Source organism: Orycteropus afer, unplaced genomic scaffold, assembly GCF_000298275.1.
Source record: "Orycteropus afer afer isolate SDZICR_OR568_19922 unplaced genomic scaffold, OryAfe1.0 scaffold00060, whole genome shotgun sequence".
NCBI classification, from domain to species: domain Eukaryota; kingdom Metazoa; phylum Chordata; class Mammalia; order Tubulidentata; family Orycteropodidae; genus Orycteropus; species Orycteropus afer.
This window is the reverse complement of record NW_006921647.1, coordinates 4642773-4661189: the sequence shown is the minus strand read 5'-3', so window position 1 is coordinate 4661189 and position 18417 is coordinate 4642773. Positions and strand designations below refer to the sequence as shown.

Here is an 18417-nt window from a genome sequence, read left to right as displayed (position 1 = left end):
AATTCAGGTGGGTTATAATCAAGGATGCGCTTTGGCTCTTGTGGTCTTGTTTTAGTTTTCTTCCGCTTCAACATGAACTTGCATGTGAACAATTAATAGTCTGTTCCACAGTCAGCTCCTGCCTTGCTTTGAGTGATGATACTGAGGTTCTCTGTTGCCTCTTTCCACAGATGTAGTCAATTTTATTCCTGTGTATTCCATCTGGCAAGGTCCACATGTTATTTATGGCATTATAAAAAGATACTTACAATGAATAAGTTGTTGTTAGGTGCCATCGAGTCGTCTCCAACTCAGCAACCCTGTGTACAGCAGAACGAAACATTGCTCAGTCCTGTGCCTGCTCCATGATCCTTGCTATGCCTGAGCCCATCGTTGTAGCCACTGTGTCAGTCCATCTTGTTGAGGGCCTTCCCCTTTTTTGTTGACCCTCCACTTTACAAAGCATGATATCCTTCTCTAGGGAACTATCCCTTCTTACATCGCCAAAGTAGGTGAGATGCAATGAGGCAGAGGTCTGGCTGTTTTCGCTTACAAGGAACATTACAGCTACACTTCTTCCAGGACAGATTTGTTAGTTCTTGTAGCAGTCCATGGTACTTGCAGCATTTTCCGCTAACACCCCAACTCAAAAGGATTGAATTTTCTTCAGTCTTCCTTATTCATTTTCCAGCTCTCACATTTATATGAGGCGATTGAAAGTACCATGGCTTGGGTTCGTCACACCTTAGTCGTCAAGGAGATATCTTTGCTCTTCAGTACCTGAAAGAGGTCTTTTGAAGCAGATTTGCCTAATGCTATATGTCATCTGATATCTTGATTGCTGCTTCCATTGGTGTTGATTGTAGAACCAAGTAATATGAAGTCTTGGGCAACTTCAATCTAATCTCCATTTATCATGATGCTGCTTATTGGTCCAGTTGTAAAGATTTTTATTTTCTTTATATTGAGGTGCAATCCATACTGCAGACTGTAGTCTTTAATATTCATCAGTAAGTGCTTCAAGTCATCCTCATTTTTAGCAAGCAAAGTTGTGTCGTCAGTGTATCACAGGTGGTTAATAAGTCTTCCTTCAATCCTGATGCCATTGTTCTTCTTCATATAGTCCATCTTCTCTGATTATTTGCTCAGGATACAGATTGAATAAGTGTGATGAAAGGATACAGCCCTGACGCACTCCATTGTTGATTTTAAACCACATAGTGTCCCCTTGTTCTGGTCAAACGACTGCCTCCTGATCTATGTACAGGTTCCTCATGAGTACAATTAAGTGTTTTGGAATTCCTATTCTTCTCAATGTTACCCGTTATTTGTTATAATCCACACAATCAAATGCTTTTGCATAGTTAGTAAAACACAAGTAAATATCTTTCTGGTAATCTTCGCTTTGAACCAAGATCCATCTGACATCAGCAATAATAACCCTCATTCCTTGTCCCCTTCTCAACCCAGCTTGCATTTCTGGAAATTCTCTATCAGTATATTGCTGCAACCATTTTTGAATTATCTTTACTAAGATTTTATTGTGTGCTATATTAATGATATTGTTCAATAATTTCCACGTTCTGTGGGATCACCTTTCTTTGGATTGGGTACAGATATGGATCTCTCTCAGTCAGTTGGCCAGGTAGCTGTGTTCCAAATCTCTTGGCATAGCCGAATGAGTGCCTCCAGTGTGGCATCCATTTGCTGAAACATCTCAATGAGTGTTCCATCATTTCCTGGAGTTTTGTTTTTCACCACTTCCTTCAGTGGAGCTTAGATTTCTTCCTTCAAAAACCATTGGTTCTCGATCATATGCCACCTCCTGAAATGGATGAACATCAACCAGTTCTTTTTGATACATGACCCTGTCTGTTCCTTCCATCTTCTTTTGATGTTCCTGCATCATTCAATTTATTGCCCATAGAATCTTTCAGTATTGCAACTTGAGGCTTAAATGTTTTCTTCAGTTCTTTCAGCTTGAGAAATGCTGAGCGTGTTCTACTCTTTGGGCTTTCCAACTCCATGTCTTTGTACATTTCATTGTAATAATTGATTTTGTCTTCTTGAGCTGCCCTTTGAAACCTTCTGTTGAGCTCTTTTATCTTGTCATTTCTTCCATTTGCTTTAGCCATTCTTCATTCAAGGGCAAATTTCATAGTCTCTTCAGACATTCTTTTTGGTCTTTTCTTCCTTTCCTGTTTTTGAATGACCTTTTCCTTCATGGATGATGTTCTTGATGTGATCCCAGAATTCCTCTGGTTTTTAGTCATTGGTGTTCAGTGCATCAAATCTGTTCTTTGGATGGTCTCCAAATTCAGGAGGGATATAATTAAGGTCATATTTTGGCTCTCATGGATTTGTTTTAATTGTCTTCAACTTCACCTTGCATATGAGTAGTTGATGGTCTATTCCACAGTCAGCTCCTGGCCTTGTTTTGGCTGAAGATATTGAACTTTTCCATTGCCTCTTGCCACAGATGTAGTAAGTGTGATTCCTGTGTACTCCATCTGTCTGTGTTGTTGAAACGTATTTGCAGTGAGTAAGTCATTGGTCTTGTAAAATTCTATCATGCTATCTCTACCATTTCTATCACCAAGGCCAAATTTTCCAACTACCAGTGATACTTCTTTGTTTCCATCTTTTGCATTCCAGCTGCCAGTGATAATCAGCACATCTTGATTGCATGTTCAGTCAATTTCAGACTGCAGAAGTTGGTTAAAAAAAAAAAAAAAAAACTTCAATTTCCTCATATTTGGCTTTAGTGACTGGTGCATAAATTTGAATGATAGTAGTATTAACTGGCCTGCCTTGTAGGTATATGGATACTAACAGCATTGTACTTCAGGATAAATCTTGAAACATCCTTTGTGATGATGAATGATGTGCCATTCTTCTTCTTTTTGTCTTTCCCGGCATAGCGGATCATATGGTTGCCTGATTCAAAATGGCCAGAACCGGTCCATTTCCGCTCACTGATCCTAGGATATCAAATCTTTATGTGTTCCATTTCATTTTTGACAACTTCGAATTTTTCTGGATTCATACTTAGTACATTCCATGTTCCAGTTATTAATGGATATTTGCAACTGTTTCTTCTCAGTTTGAGTTGTGCCACATCAGCAAATGGAGGTCCCAAAAGCTCTACTTTATCCATATCATTAAGGTTTGCTCTACTTTGATGAGGCAGCTCTTTCCCAGATGTTATCTTGAATGTCTTCTGACCTGAAGGGCTCATCTTCCAGTGCTGTGTCAGACAGTGTTTCAGGGGTATTCATAAAGTTGTCCAGTAATATATCAGTTAGTGTTTCACTGCTATTCATAAGGTTTAGTCTTGCAAAATTCTATCATGCACTCTCTGGTGTTATTTTTATCACCAAGGCCATATTTTCCATCTGCTGAAGCTGCTACTTTGTCTCCAACTTTTGCCTTCCGAAAAACAAACTCACTCACTGCTGACAAGTTGGATCTGACTCATAGCGATCCCTCCTTGGGTTTCTGAAGCAGTATCTCTATGGAAGTAGATTGCTCAGTCTTTCTTCCAAGGAGTGGTTGGCAGGTTTGAACCGCCAGCCTTCTGGTTGCAGTCAGATCCCTCAGACACTATACCACTAGAAATAATCAATACATGTTGATTGTGTGTTTGGTCATTTTCAGATTTCAGAAGTAGACGTCTTCAGTATCTTCATCTTTGGTTTTAGTGGTTGGTACGTCAGTTTGAATAATAGTCATATTAACTGGTCTTTCTTGTAGCCATTCTCCTATCACTGACAGCGTTGTACTTCAGGATAGATCTTGAAATGTTCTTTTTGATGATGAATGTGATACCATTCCTTTTCAACTTGTCATTCCTAGCATAATAGACCATATATTGTCAGATTAAAAATTGGTAGTGCCAGTCCATTTCCACTCACTGATGCCTGGGCTATAGACTTTTATGTGTTCCATTTCATTTTTACAACTTCCAATTTTCCTAGGTTCATACTTCATACATTTCAGGTTCTGATTATTAATGGATGTTTCCAGCTGTTTCTTCTCATTTTGAGTCGTGCCACATCAGCAAATGAAGGTCCTAAAAGTTTTACTCCATCCACTTTGAGGAGCACCTCTTCCCCAGTTGTATTTTAAGTGCCTTCCAACCTGAGGGGCTCATCTTCCAGCATTATGTCAGATAATGTTTCACTGCTACTCGTAAAGTTTTCCAGTAATATATCAGACAGTATGTCATTGCTATTCATAAGGCGTTCAGTGGCCAATTTTTTAGAAGTGGATAGCTCTTAGTCTGGAAGCTCCACTGAAACCTATCCACCATGGGTGATGCTGCTAATATTTGAAATACCATAGCTTTTCAGCCTCACAGCAACATTCAAGCCACTACAATATAACAACCTGACAGATGAGTTGTTGTTGTTGTTATGTGCCGTCAAGTCAGACCCGACTCATCGCGACCTCTCCTTGGGTTTCCGAGGCAGTATCACTACAGGAGTAGATTGCCAACCTTCCTTCCGAGGAGTGGCTGGTGGGTTTGAACTGCCAGCCTTCTGATCAGCAGTCAAGTGCCTTAGGCACTACGCTACCAGAGCTCCTGACAGATGAGTTGGTGGGGAGAAAGTGTTGTTGTTGTTGTTGTTGTTGTTATGTGCCGTCAAGTCGGACCCGACTCATAGCAACCCCTCCTTGGGTTTCCGAGGCAGTATCACTACGGAAGTAGATTGCCCCATCTTTCTTCTGAGGAGTGGCTGGTGTATTTGAACCACCAGCCTTCTGGTTAGCAGTCAAGTGCCTTAGGCACTATGCTACCAGAGCTCCAGGGAGAAATTATAGGAGATGCTAAAAGGGAATTCTAATACTGATCAGGTTGCTTGGGCACTTAGAAATTGTTTTTCTGTCAGGATAATGTCTGGTTTCTGGAGACCATATGTGTCTTCTTTTCATCCTGACTCTGATCAATACTGATAAAACACACAGCGGGTAGTAATGGTTTGGTATTAGGATAGACTTTGTCTACAGTTATCTTCACACCTATTTGCTGAATTTATCTTTTTTCTCCTCCTTCCAATTTGATGATTGCATGAGTACTTGAAGACAGAGATCTTTTTAAATAAATAAATAAATAAAACTACTGCCGCGGAGAGTCGTATCTGACTCAGCGACCCCTCCTTGGGTTTCTGAGGCAGTTGTCACTACGAAAGTAGATTGCCCAGTCTTCCTTCCAAGGAGTTGCTGGTGGGTTTGAACTGCCAGCCTTCTGCTTAGCAGTCAAGTGCTTAGGCACTATGCCACCAGAGCTCCTAATAGCAAGTGAAAAAAAAAAAAGTAAACACATAAGTGTAAGTTTGTATTCCCTTTGACCTGCAATCCTGCTTTCTGTAATTTCCCTAAAATCATAATCCTGAATTGAAAAATATATGCAGAAACTTCATTTCTTTATTCACTATTTAGTGAAAATTTGGAAGCAACAAAAATTCATAGCAACAGATACCAGTTTAGTAAATTTCAATATAAATTTATACCATATACACACACACACAAACACACACATACAGGAGCTCTGGTAGCATAGTGCCTAAGGCACTTGACCACTAACCAGAAGGCTGGCAGTTCAAACCCACCAGCCACTCCTTGGAAGGAAGGTTGGGCAATCTAATTCCATAGTGATACCACCTCTAAAACCCAAGGAGGGGTCGCTGTGACTCGGGCCCAACTCAACATAACAACAACTATATATATATATATGTTTGTGTGTTTATGTGTATATGTGTTTATATATAAATAAAGGAAAATTGTGCTTTATAATGGTATAATTTTGTGTATTTATTGACATGGAATGATGTTCCTCATAATGGAATAAATAATGTTTGTGACATTAATGAGAAAGCTAATTGCAGATCAGCATTTATAGTATGTTCCTATCTATATAAAATCATTTATTTCTGTATGTACATTTATTCAACAAAATATAAGCAGGTTTTCTAATGGGCAGATAACCCATGCTGAAAACAAGATGTAATTCTGAAATTCAGGTGCCCTTTTTAGTTGTTTTATATCATCATGTTAGCATAGTTTTAACGAAATTTTAACAATAATAAGTTAGCTCTTGAATCTATTTCTGTAGTTGTTTCTGTATCACTGAGCATGATGAACATGAACACCACAGTTGATTTCCTGGTATTGACTATGCCAGACTTGAATACCTTGGTGTTTTAATTATGTCCTTACCTTATTAGCTAACTCTACCTTAATGATAGGAGCTATGTTTGTTATAATTGGTTTCTGGGAATAGGCATCCTTTTTTTTTAATTCTTAAATGTGAGGTACATCCTCACCAGTTCGTGTAAAAATTATTTTCTGTTCTATTCAGGTGTAGAGTTCGGTGCGCGAATGATAACAATTGATGGAAAACAGATAAAACTTCAGATATGGGATACGGTAAGTATGGCAAAAGTACATTGTATGGCCTCAATAAAATTGTTTTTATAAAAGAACATGGTATGTTTGTTTTATTTTAATATTATTTTTATGTCTGTTATCATGGGTAATTAGATATTACCATACCTACAGCCATGAAATACTAGAGGACATTGTTTTTCTTGCAGTGTTTTCAGCAGTTATACCTACCATAGGTAGGTATTGGATATGGGTGACCATCCACAGGTGTTGGCTGTGGGTGAACATGACTACATGAATACTCAGGCACTGTGCTCTAAACAAAAAGATCTAGAAACTGTATCTGTAAGAAAAATAATTTGCATGTCAGTACATTAACTTAACTTGTTGTTTTATAGCTTATTAATTTATTTTAAAAGTTTGGTTTATTCCGAGCCCTTAGAAGACACCTTACCCTAATCCAGTGTTCTCATTCTCTCACTCATTGTTCATTGAGTGCCCATTGCCTGCCATGCTGTATAACTTCTAATAGTGGTTTCTCATCTGAACCACAGAGCACAGAAAATGATTTGAGTACCTATTTTCTCTCTCCTCCCATCTTAGATAAATAAAAGAGAAATTTTTATATACAGTGAATGTCTTAAGGCAGTTTTTCCTCAAACTTTTTTGTCCATGAACTGCTTCATACTTTCAAGGCCCCTCAAAGAGTTTTGTTTATGTGGCTTATGGCATCAATGTTTATCATATTAGAAATTGAAAATGAATTCATTGAATTGAGAAATGAAAATTGAATATTCAGTTACTAATTCATCTTAAAATTACAATAAGTGTTACATGTTAGGAGAAGTAATGTGATTTTTATGAAAGTTAATTTTTCCACAGTAAAAGTTGAGTCAAAGGAATGGCATTATGTTAACACTTTCTAAAATCTTTACTGTCTGCTTAATAGAAGATGACTGGATTCTCATGTCTTGTAGAATGAGTCTTGCAATATATTGCTTTGTTTGAAGTATATGGGAAAATATCCAGATTTACACAGATATTTAACAGGAAATGAAGGGGACCTTTTGAACGCTTGAAAAAACTTGAGGACTTTTGGAATCTTGGGATTACACTTTGAGAGCCACTGTCTTAGAGGATTGGCATTTAATTATTTCAAGGAAGCCTGTTTGAGCACTACAGGGACAAGAAACTATCTTAGCCATTTTATTGTACTTAGGCTCTAATGCTTACCTTCCACTGGTGGTCTCTAATTTCTTTTAAATGACAGCATTAAAAGACTCAGCAGTTGGCCGTCATATCTTCTTAAAGTCTCTTTTTCAAAATATCCTCAAGTTTTTGGAAAGAACATCTGCTGTTCTTTCAGGATATAAAGGCCCAGAATAAAATAATCTAGACTGACTTTCACTAAACTTGCACCATCCCTGCAGTGGACAGTAAGATACCCTAAGAATGACTGTGGAAGTTTATTCATCTTACTGACATTCAAAACAGGTCTTGTTCATACGGGTAGATTCTAAAGCATTTTCCTCCCTGATAGCACTTGATCACAGGTCTTGGTTATAAACTGAATCTATTTAGTAAATTAAATACCTGAGATTTAACACTTACGCACTGTGACATCTTATGTGACTATTTAGAAATTTTTTTTTCTTTTAGGTTCTTGTAGCTGAGGTTTTGTTAGCTAAATGACTGACGCTAAGTAAAGGGTCTTAATTCTTAAACTTTATTGGCTCTTTGGAATCAATCAGGATAACATATGAATGTGTACTGTAAGTATTCTTCCGTGTTGTTAAGTTAGTCTGTCCCTCAAGGGGAACTAAAGGGGGGAAAAACAGCATTTAAGCAGTGTTCATTTGATCTTATCAATAGCATTAGAACCAAATGACCACATGAAAGTGTTTGTGGGATTGTGAGGAGAAAAGGCTAACTATGGGCTGTGTTACATAAGCTTCCAAGCTTTGTGAAAGAATTAGGGCTTGAACTGGCTGGCCCTCAGAGGGATTAGAATTTGGGTAGATGAGAAAAAGGAAAAATAGTTTTTCAGACAAGGAGTCAAGCAGAGGCACAGAAGTGGGATTAAAGGCAAAATATAAGTAGATGAAAATAGATTTTTATTGACTAAGAAGATAAAATTCTAGAGAGATAAGTAGAGATTTGATTTCCAATAGTCTAGGACTTTAATTAAGGATATTGAGCAAGTTTCTACCAGTAACTTAGTATGTGTAAAGAGGAGAGAGGGAGGAGTTAAGATTGATGCCAGTTTCCAGCCTGCTTACTATAAAAATTGATACTGTTGACAGAAATAGGGAAAGTAGTTCAGGGACTCTTTATCTGACAGTTGGAAGTAACTTTTAAAGTTATGAGGCAAAGAATCATAATAAATTTCATAATCATCACATGGGAAATGAAAGTCTGTAAGGCTTCTGTACAAATGTTCCGTGACTCTGATATTTTTGGTTGTGTTATTAGTAGTTTTATTCATAATAGAAAAAAAATAAACCAATATCCTTCAATGGATATTAATAGTTAACACTAACTGTGGTACATCATAGTGATGGGAGAGAACCAAACAGAAACAAACCACTGATGCACAAATGCCTTCAATTAGAATAGTGTGAGTTCTAATATTAGTTCATAGTGAGACTTCTGGCAAGTCATTTAACTTCTCTGATGTGTAAATACTAGTGATAATTTGTCTCCAAAGAGTAAGCCAGCTTGCTCTTAGTGCAGTCTTCAAACACTTTTCCAACTCTCATTTTTTTCCCAAACCACAGAGAACTCACTACCTTCAGTGCCTCATGTTTAATTAATGGTAAGACTCATACCAATAGCACATTGTTTGGGGAATCACTATAAGCCAGGTATTATGCTGGCCCCTTCACCCCAACTCATTTAAGTGGTGTGTGTGCACATATTGTTAGAGAAAGCATACTGGGTCTCTCTCTGTCTTTAGCAGAGCCCACTTGAAGGCAAAATGACAGCAACCCTTCCATGTTGTTGAGTCATAAGAGATGCAGCAGGTGCCATTTCTGGAGGGCTTATCACAAGTGAAGCCAGGCACAGTTCTAAGTATATTACGTATGTGTTCTGGAATCTTTCTCCCAACCCTGTGAGGGAGGGACTGATAGTTCCTGATTTTACAGAGTAAGAACTTGAGGGTTAGTGAAGATTAAGTAATTGAAAGAACTGTGAAAGTGGTAGCTGTTTTGTTTCAGGTGGACTTTGATTTGCATAACACATTTCTGAGACTGAGGCTTGCAATGAAAAATCCCCTTGCAGATTGCAAAGATGCCTTACTTTGGGAAATGAATAGTCCTACCCTTCAATGACTCTTTGTTAATCCATTTCCTCATGCCCAGTTCCCCAAATCTTGGCATTTTGGAGCTGAAAGGGACTCTGAGGCAACTTACTTTAAAATCAGCAGATTGAGACACAAAGAAGGTAAAGGAATGGCTCCAAGTTACAGAGTCTGGCAGCAGCAAATCTGAGACTGAATGGAACCCCAGTCCTTTGACTTTCAGGACTGGGTGACCCAGTTTCTTAGGTAAATGATGAGAGATCCATGACTCTGAGTATAATGAGTATGCCCACAAGGCAAACTTAGTCTACTCTTTGCATACTTGGATATCTTTTCTACAAAAATCAAACAAATGGCTGTATGTTATGAGCCATCAAAAGCTCATGGTCTGTCTACTTTTACCACCTCTACCCTGGGTTGGTTGGTTCTCTGGTGCTGTTTAGTTAGCCATTCATATTAAATGCATTTTTTACACCCTTAGCTACTCAGCAGTCCCTCAGTGGTGTAAATGGTTAAGCGCTAGACTGTTAACTGTAAGGTCAGTGGTTCACACCCACTCAGAGATGCCTTGGATGTAAGACCTGGCCGTCTACTTTGGAGAAGTCACAGTCTTGAAAACCCTATGGATCTATTCTGTATACCTGGGGTCTCCATGAGTTAGAACTGACTAAATGACAACACCAGTTTTTATTAGGAACTCCAGACTACAAAGAATTCTGCATTCTGCTTAATTTCAAGGTTCTAAAACCCCTTTAAACCGGTACCGTATGGTGAAGAAGATCAAACATAATATCTATTTCCTAGGATGACATTCTTTTTAACTTAAAACAGTATAGATTAACCAGAGTGTGAACAGGTTTATACTAAAATACTTTTAAAAGTCTAGATAGTTAACCATTGGGCAGGCTTTGTACTATTGCTTGCTGTTGTTTAGCCATTTATTATAAAGAAGCCATAATAAAATACTTAACTGGGCAAGATTGATTTCAAGGCCACCAGTCCCATTACCAAGAGACTGAGCCCAGAGTGATGTTTTTCATACAAGTCAAGTCTCAAGAACTTGAAAACTATTCTGAATACTGTTCTTTGCTTATTTACAAAGTAATCAGATTTTATGATGCATAGCTACATTCATACTCTTCATTTGGAACTTGTGGTTTTTTATTTGTTTGGGTTTTTGTTTAATTTTGTAATAAAGAGCAAAATCCAGATTCACTGAATTTAGTACAAAGTTATTTCCATATGAGAACATGTTTGTTTGCAAAACAATTTGGGAGAAATAGGAATAGTATATAAATGTGTACTTTTGTTCTTTTCCTAAGTTTGTTGTCCCTTTTATTGTGTTACTATATCATGTCTGGGCTGTAAACAGAAGTTTTAAATCCTGTAGTGGTATTTTTTTTTTAGCAGTGTATTTATTTTATTTGATTCAACAGAGTGTCCCAGCAAGATTGTCATAAGAGTTTATCTAATAGAACTTTTCTATTTTGCTCAGTGTTTAGGCATGGAAGATAGAAGAGCTCTAAACCTGATTTTTATTTTGAACTAATAAACCATTTTGGGCAAGTTATTTAACTTTTCTGATTGTTTGTTTGTATCTTCACCTATGAAATAGGAAATAAGAATAATTTCTATGACCATAGAATTATTGAGGGGATTTCACATTATGCATGTAAAGCATTCAGAATAGTAGCTGGCATATTTAAACAATGTGTAAATACTAGCGATAATTTGTCTCCAAAGAGTAAGCTAGCTTACTTTCAGTGCAGTCTTCAAGCACTTTTCCAACTCTCATTTTTTCCCAACCACAGAGAACTCACTACCTTCAGTCCCCTATTTTTTTGTGTTACTTACTACAGAATCTGTTCTTGGTATGTGTGATTCACAGTGAATATGATTCACAGTGAAATGACTCACTTAACAATCTAGTCTTTAGTTTTGCCGTGCTAAGTTTGGTAGTTAAGGTTATGTGTCAGCTTGCTGGGCCTCGCTTTGAGTGGCTGGGCAGCTGGTTGTAGTTATTCTCCATGATGAGACGGGCAATCAGCTCCATGGTGGAATCTGCCGCAAGCAGCTGAGTAGCTGCCTTAAGGATGTGGTCTACTTCCAGTGTATAAGAAGCAGCTTTGAGAAAGGCCTCTGCAACTTTTGGCACTCTCGACACCTGCGTGTAGCCAAGTCTTCATTCAGCAGCTTGCCTTGTTTCCTGCTGATCTTGGACTGTCTCTGGACTTGAACTAGTGGCCTGCCATGTTGTTTAGTAATATTGAGACTGTGCCATTTTAATTGTTGACTTTGGGCTTGTTAGCCTCAGCAGCCAGCAGCTGCTTGAGTGAAGAGATGCCTCTAGCTTCAGTGCGCCAGGAGCAGGAGGCAGAGCTGAAGCCCAAGGTTGAGGGGCTTTCACCCAGCCCCTAGAGCTCGCACTTTAAACTTGGACTTCTAGCCTCCAAAACCGTAAGAATAAATCCTTGGATGGTTCAGGCTGTCCATTTATGCTATTTTTGTTAGAGCAGCACAAGAGGTAGCTAAAACACTAAGCAATTAAAAAAATATAACAACTCCCATAATGCTTACATCTTGGACTTGCATTTGAAAGGTATGCCTCAATAAATATATATGAAAATATTTTAAAATTTTACGTTTCCAACTATTATAGTTTTTTAACCTCAAACTGTGTAGAATGAGTTGGCTTTTTTAAATACTACTTTTATTGATGAATTTTTCAATCTCATTTTAGCATCAGACGAAAGTGCCAGAGTTGCTCTTGAGTTACCATGAGAAGCTCTAATTGTTAGTTTCTGTGTTGGAGAAGTTTTTTCACTGAATCTTAGCATGTTAGAATTTACCCATGCCCACTCTTTAGATGGGATACAGTAGTGACCATTTTGCGCATATGACTCAGACATTTGAATTCATTCACTCAGCACACTTTCTCCGTGTGCCTGCTGTGTGCCATGTCCAGTGCTAGCAGTGGAGATTATAGTGGGAGGATATACAAGAACAAGGAATTATAAAGTGTTGAGTACTAGTATTGGGCAGAGTATAAGTGGCCTGGATATACATTCTGAGGGTGGAAAAGGCTTGATATTCACACTGGAAGATCAGAATTTGGAACATGGAAACATGTTCTTAAAGAAGTTGGTAGAATTTGAATTAAAAAAATGTTAAACATTTTATTTTTTAATTTTATTTGTCTGCTTATTTTTTCCCCCAAATGTAGAAAAGTGGCTAAAATGAAAAGTTGGTAGCAACTCCTCAGCCTTAAATTCAGAGGCAATAGTCATATCCCTCATCAGCCTTTCTTTTTTTAAAAAAAAAAAAAAAACTTTTTGCATAATTTCTGGTGTCTATTTCAGAAGTGCATGTGAAGATGATTTTTCCATCCTGTTGCCTTTTGACAAGCAAAATATATAAAATATGGAGAAAATTGATTAAGTGTAGAGGGCAAATTATATAAATTAAATTCAGGACTATTTTCTGTTCCTCATAATAAAATGATTACTCAAAGAATTCCATCTGATGACTATTGAAAGCTAACTGCGGTTTATGATATAACTGATAAAATCTGCATCCTTGGCCTTCCAACAACCTTTATGCCAGCAGATGGTGGGCGTAAAGATGTCATTCATCATTTATTTACAATGGGCTTTATTTATTCAAGTGTCAACAGCTGCCCCAGGGAGTGGGTTATTGAATTCAAATGTGAAGCTCTGGGTTATTTGCGTCCTTTCAAATTTGTCTTCAGAGCTTAGTTGCTAGGAGTCCATTCTGTCCTCTAATAATGATTCATGTATTGTGAAGCCAGTCAGTAAATTGGGTTGTCAGGGATTGCCAAAAAGGGTTTAAGAGGTCTTGTTTCTTGAGGGTAGAGGGGGCTGGTGTCTGCATGTATGTCTGGTTGACTTGAGCAGTAGTGGTATTATGTAACTTTTTCATAAAGCTGGTGATACTAAGTTTTTTTCTTTTCCTTTATATACTCTTTCCCTCCCTATTTTCTTCATATGAATACTTTGAAAAATGTAGAGGTCAGTTTACTAAAGGAAAATTCTCCACTTTTTCTTTCTTAACAGGCAGGGCAAGAGTCGTTTCGCTCCATCACAAGGTCATATTACAGAGGTGCGGCAGGTGCTTTACTAGTGTATGATATTACAAGGTGAGAACCTGGAAATATTTCATTTCAGTGTTTAATATAGAGATTTTTCTAAGTAAATATGATTACCAGTACTGAATATATAGCTTTGCCCTTTATGCTCTCTCTAGATGTTTGCCTTTAAAACTTGGATTTCTTGAATCTAATTTAAATTTACTACAGGAATCTACAACTACATTCTATTTCTTGTATGAATAAGCAACCTAAAATTTATCAGTTTTGTATTATTATTATTTATACATTAGAATTTTCTAGAGTGATATTACATTTAATTTGTAAATTGAAATGCAATCAGTGAGATCTAGACCCAGGTATTGTACTTGAGAGCTGTTTCTCATTACCTAAGTAGATCTGGCTTTAATGGAATTTATATACCATTCATATATCCCCTTTATGGGAAATACTTTTTAAATAGTAATTAAATTATTATTTATGTTTAGGAGAGATACATTCAACCACTTGACAACCTGGTTAGAAGATGCCCGCCAGCATTCCAATTCCAACATGGTCATTATGCTCATTGGAAATAAAAGGTAAAAAGATTGAGACTTAGCATTTATAGCGTATTAATGATGAAGAATGTGGATTACTGTTTATTTTACTGTTTTTCTTACTCAAATGTGTAAATGTACATTACTGATTCTTAAATTACAAAATTTTCAAAATTCTAATATATTTATTTTTAAGTTTCTTAAAATACAGATAATAATTGTTGGGATTCCTATAATGGTTTCTTTTTCAGAACTGTACTTTAACAAAAAATGAAAGAGTTTTACCTGGTCATTGATTTATATGAAGGAAAGGTGACTTAAATATTATCCAGTTATTTTAAATATTTGCATTAGAAGTAAGTATCTATACAGAGCTTAGAAACATATTCTCCTTTTTCATGGCTTAATGTTCATTCTGTGAATTAATACAGTATGAAGATCAGTCAGATGTATTTCTACTTAAAGTCCTGAAACACTGTTATTTATCGCAGTAGTTTTAAGCATATATCTGTGTCTTTTATTTATCTCATTAATTAATAAAGGTTCCATTAAGATACTACAGCTGGTTTAAAGGAGAACTCAGAGTACTTAAAATTATGTAAGGAATGTTGAAATGAATTTATAGATGGATCTAAAGCTGATCAATATACACAGAATGATAACTGTATTCCACTGGGCACAGTTTGCATTTCTGTGGACAGGAAATACTTGTATTAGTATACATTTTGACAAGTTAATTTCTGTGTCTACAAGTCTTTCAAAATTTGTGGGATGCAGCTAAGGCAGTACTTACGGGGAAGATAATAGCACTAGACATTTATAATAGATGTTGTTCTTATGTGCCATCGAGTTGGACCCGACTCATAGCGACCCCTCCTTGGGTTTCCGAGGCAGTATCACTACAGAAGTAGAGTGCCCCATCTTCCTTCCGAGGAGTGGCTGGTGGGTTTGAACAGCCAGCCTTCTGATTAGCAGTCAGGTGTCTTTAGGCACTATGCTACCAGAGCTCCTTTATAATAGTTAGAAGTTTTAAATCAGTAACCTAAGCTTCCACCTTAAGAAATTAGAAAGATAAGAGCAAATTAAACTCAAAATAAGCAAAATGGTGATAATAAAAAGCATAGAAATTAATGAAGTAGAAAAATAATGGAGAAAAATCAATGAAAAAGAAAGCTAATATTTGAGAAGACAAATAAATATTGACCATGGGAAAAAAGAGAAGTAATGCCATTAGGCTGTACACTTAATAATGCCTAAAATGACAAATTTTATGTTGTATATATTTTACCACAATTAAAAAGTTAACAAAAATGAAAAGTAAAGCTACAGACTAGGAGAGGAATATTTGCAAAACATGTATCTGACAAAAGATTTATATCTAGAGTATATGAACAGTTGTTACAAGTCATTAATAAGAGAACAACCCAGTTTTTAAAAATAGGTGACAGTTCTCAAACTAGTACTTCACTAAAGATTTACAGATGGCAGATAAGCACATTAAAATATTTAAAAATACATCATTAATAATGGGGGAAGTGAAGGTAACAATCACAATGGTTATACTAATGCACTCACTAAAACAGCATAAATTGAAAAGATTAATTATATCAAGTGTTGGCAAGGATGTGGAGGAACAGAAACTCGTATATTGCTGGTTGGAATGTAAAATGATACATCTTCGTTTGGAAAACAATTTGCTAGTTCCTTAAAATTTAAACACGTCTGTGGTACAACTTAACCCATTTCACTCCTAGGTAATTACTAGAGATACGTTCACACAAAGAATTGTACATGAATGTTTGTCTCAATTTTATTTATTTTGTCTTTATTTTATGTAACTAAACACTTGAAAAAAACAACTGTCCATTAATGGAATAATAGATTGTGAAATCACTGAATACTGCTCAGCAATAAAGAAAAATTAATTACTGATACACAAAACAAAATGGATAAATCTCAAAATAATTATGCGGAGTAGAAAAATAAAAAAAAAAGAAGACATGCTGTATGATTACATTTATATAAAATTCTAAAAAATGAAGACTAATCTGTAATGACAGATAAGTGGTTGCCTGTGGTAGAGGGGGATGAAGAGATTGATTACAATGGGAAGTGAGGAAACTTTTTGGGGTGATGGTTTCACAGGTCAAATTTTGTACTTTATTAATTTGCAGTTTCCTGTATGTCCGTTTTACCTCAGTAAAGCTCTATAAATCAATAAACTACCAAATAACATTATAGTGTAGAAAAAGAAAATATTCCAAAAGTGATATTACCATGGTAAAAGCCAACTCCAGATTACTTCTTTGTAACCAGGAGTATCATCATTTTGGTATTCACTCAAGGTCTGTCTTGGGTGTTTTTTCCTCATTTAACATCATCGCATTAAACCTTTTAAGATTAAGGCTACTAGAGGGACAATGTAGTCTTTCTACTTCAGAAATATTTTTGGTACCACTCAGTGGTGATATCTGAAATAAGACAAGACTATCTGGAGAAAAAAGATAATTTTGAAGTTCTTTTATCTTACCAGTTTTTTCCTGTGTCTGAAACATAGTGGGTGGCAACTATAAAACCTCAAAAAATCACTAAAGTTTAACCCTTTTAGATATTTTTAGATATCTTGTAATTATTTAGAGAAGTGAAAAAAATAGCTATTGATCTTGTACTATAACTATGTCTAGTGTTTTTGTTCTTGCTGAATTGGTGGCTTAAATTTGGTTGCTGATCATGAGGAGCTTGTAGCCCAAATGTGAAAAAGAAAAGCAAAGGATAGTGTTTATGTATATAAGAAGTGTTTCCAATAATGGTAGATAGATGACTATTATAATTAGGTGTGGAAGGAAGTTTTAAGGAAGAAACTAGGAGAAAGGGAAAATAGGAGAGGGTATGATACGCAAAGAATGAATGAGAGTTCTGACCAGGGACACAGTAGAAGGTCCCAGATATTAATGGGAAAAAATGTGAAACAAAACTCAGATTTCTTTAAAAAAAGAGGCCAGACTAACTGGACTAGAGACTAGAGAAACTGATGAGACTATTACCCTAACATAACCTTTGAACTTGGATTTGAAGTTATTTCTGTAGGTCCCCTCTCAGCAGAATAATAGATTGGCTTATAAAATAAATTGTATCACCCATGAGTAACATGCTCCATTAAGCAATTATCTACATGAGACCAAACCATTCACATTTACCTAGAAGTAAAGATGAAAAGGTGTCGTAATTATCTAGTGCTGCCATAACAAAAATATCACAAATGGATGGCTTTAAGAAGCAAATTTATTCTCAAAGTTTATGAGGCTAAAAGTATGAATTCTAGGGGAAGGCTTTCTCTCCTGTCAGCTCTAAGGGAAGGTCCTTGTCTCCTTTCAACATCTGTGGGCCTGGCATCCCTTGGAGATCTCCGTGCATCTGGTATCAGTCTTCCCTGGGTCTAGGAGGTTCTCTGCATAGGGAACCAAGGTCAGAAGGATATGCTTCACTTCCAGCTCTTCTTTCTTTGAGGTAGTGAGGTCCCTCTCTACTGGCTTCTCCTTTTATCTCTTGTGAGATAAAAGGTGATGCTGGCCATATCCCAGAGAAACTCCCCTTACATCAGATCAGACCAACCTGAGTAAGGGTGGTACCTTCCACTGTAACCTTGCCTCATTTACATGTAGAAGTCAGGATTAACTACACATCACATATCAGATCAAAACATCAGATTACATCTTGGGGATGATTATATCATTATATAACTGCCAAACACTGACAATCATGGCCTAACCAAATTGATACATACTGTAGGGAGAAAATTCAATCCATAAACATTAGTCAAGGCAAGGAAAGAAAGCTAGATCCATGGAAACAGAACAAACAGAATGGAAATAATGAGAATGTTGACACAAATTGTAAAAATTACAATCAATATTATCGAACAATTTGTATAAAAACTGTTAAAGAGGAACCTTAATTTGCTCTGTAAACTTTGACCTAAAATACTAGCATGTTGTTATTAATGCCATCGAGTTGAACCCGACTCATAGCGACCCCTCCTTGGGTTTCTGAGGCAGTATCACTATGGAAGTAGATTGCCCCATCTTCCTTCCGAGGAGTGGCTGGTG

General features: G+C 36.6%; 1 protein-coding gene across 1 annotated transcript in view; it reads left to right on the top strand.

Annotated features, from left to right (window-relative positions):
• The window catches only part of RAB2A (RAB2A, member RAS oncogene family), a 92883-nt gene that overhangs the window by 26754 nt on the left and 47712 nt on the right, over positions 1-18417 (top strand). The window contains exons 2-4 of the mRNA XM_007939477.2: positions 6341-6408; positions 13741-13823; positions 14261-14353. Of these exons, the coding sequence (XP_007937668.2) occupies positions 6361-6408; positions 13741-13823; positions 14261-14353 (224 nt within the window). The 5' untranslated portion in view covers positions 6341-6360. The remainder of the gene's footprint in view (positions 1-6340; positions 6409-13740; positions 13824-14260; positions 14354-18417) is intronic.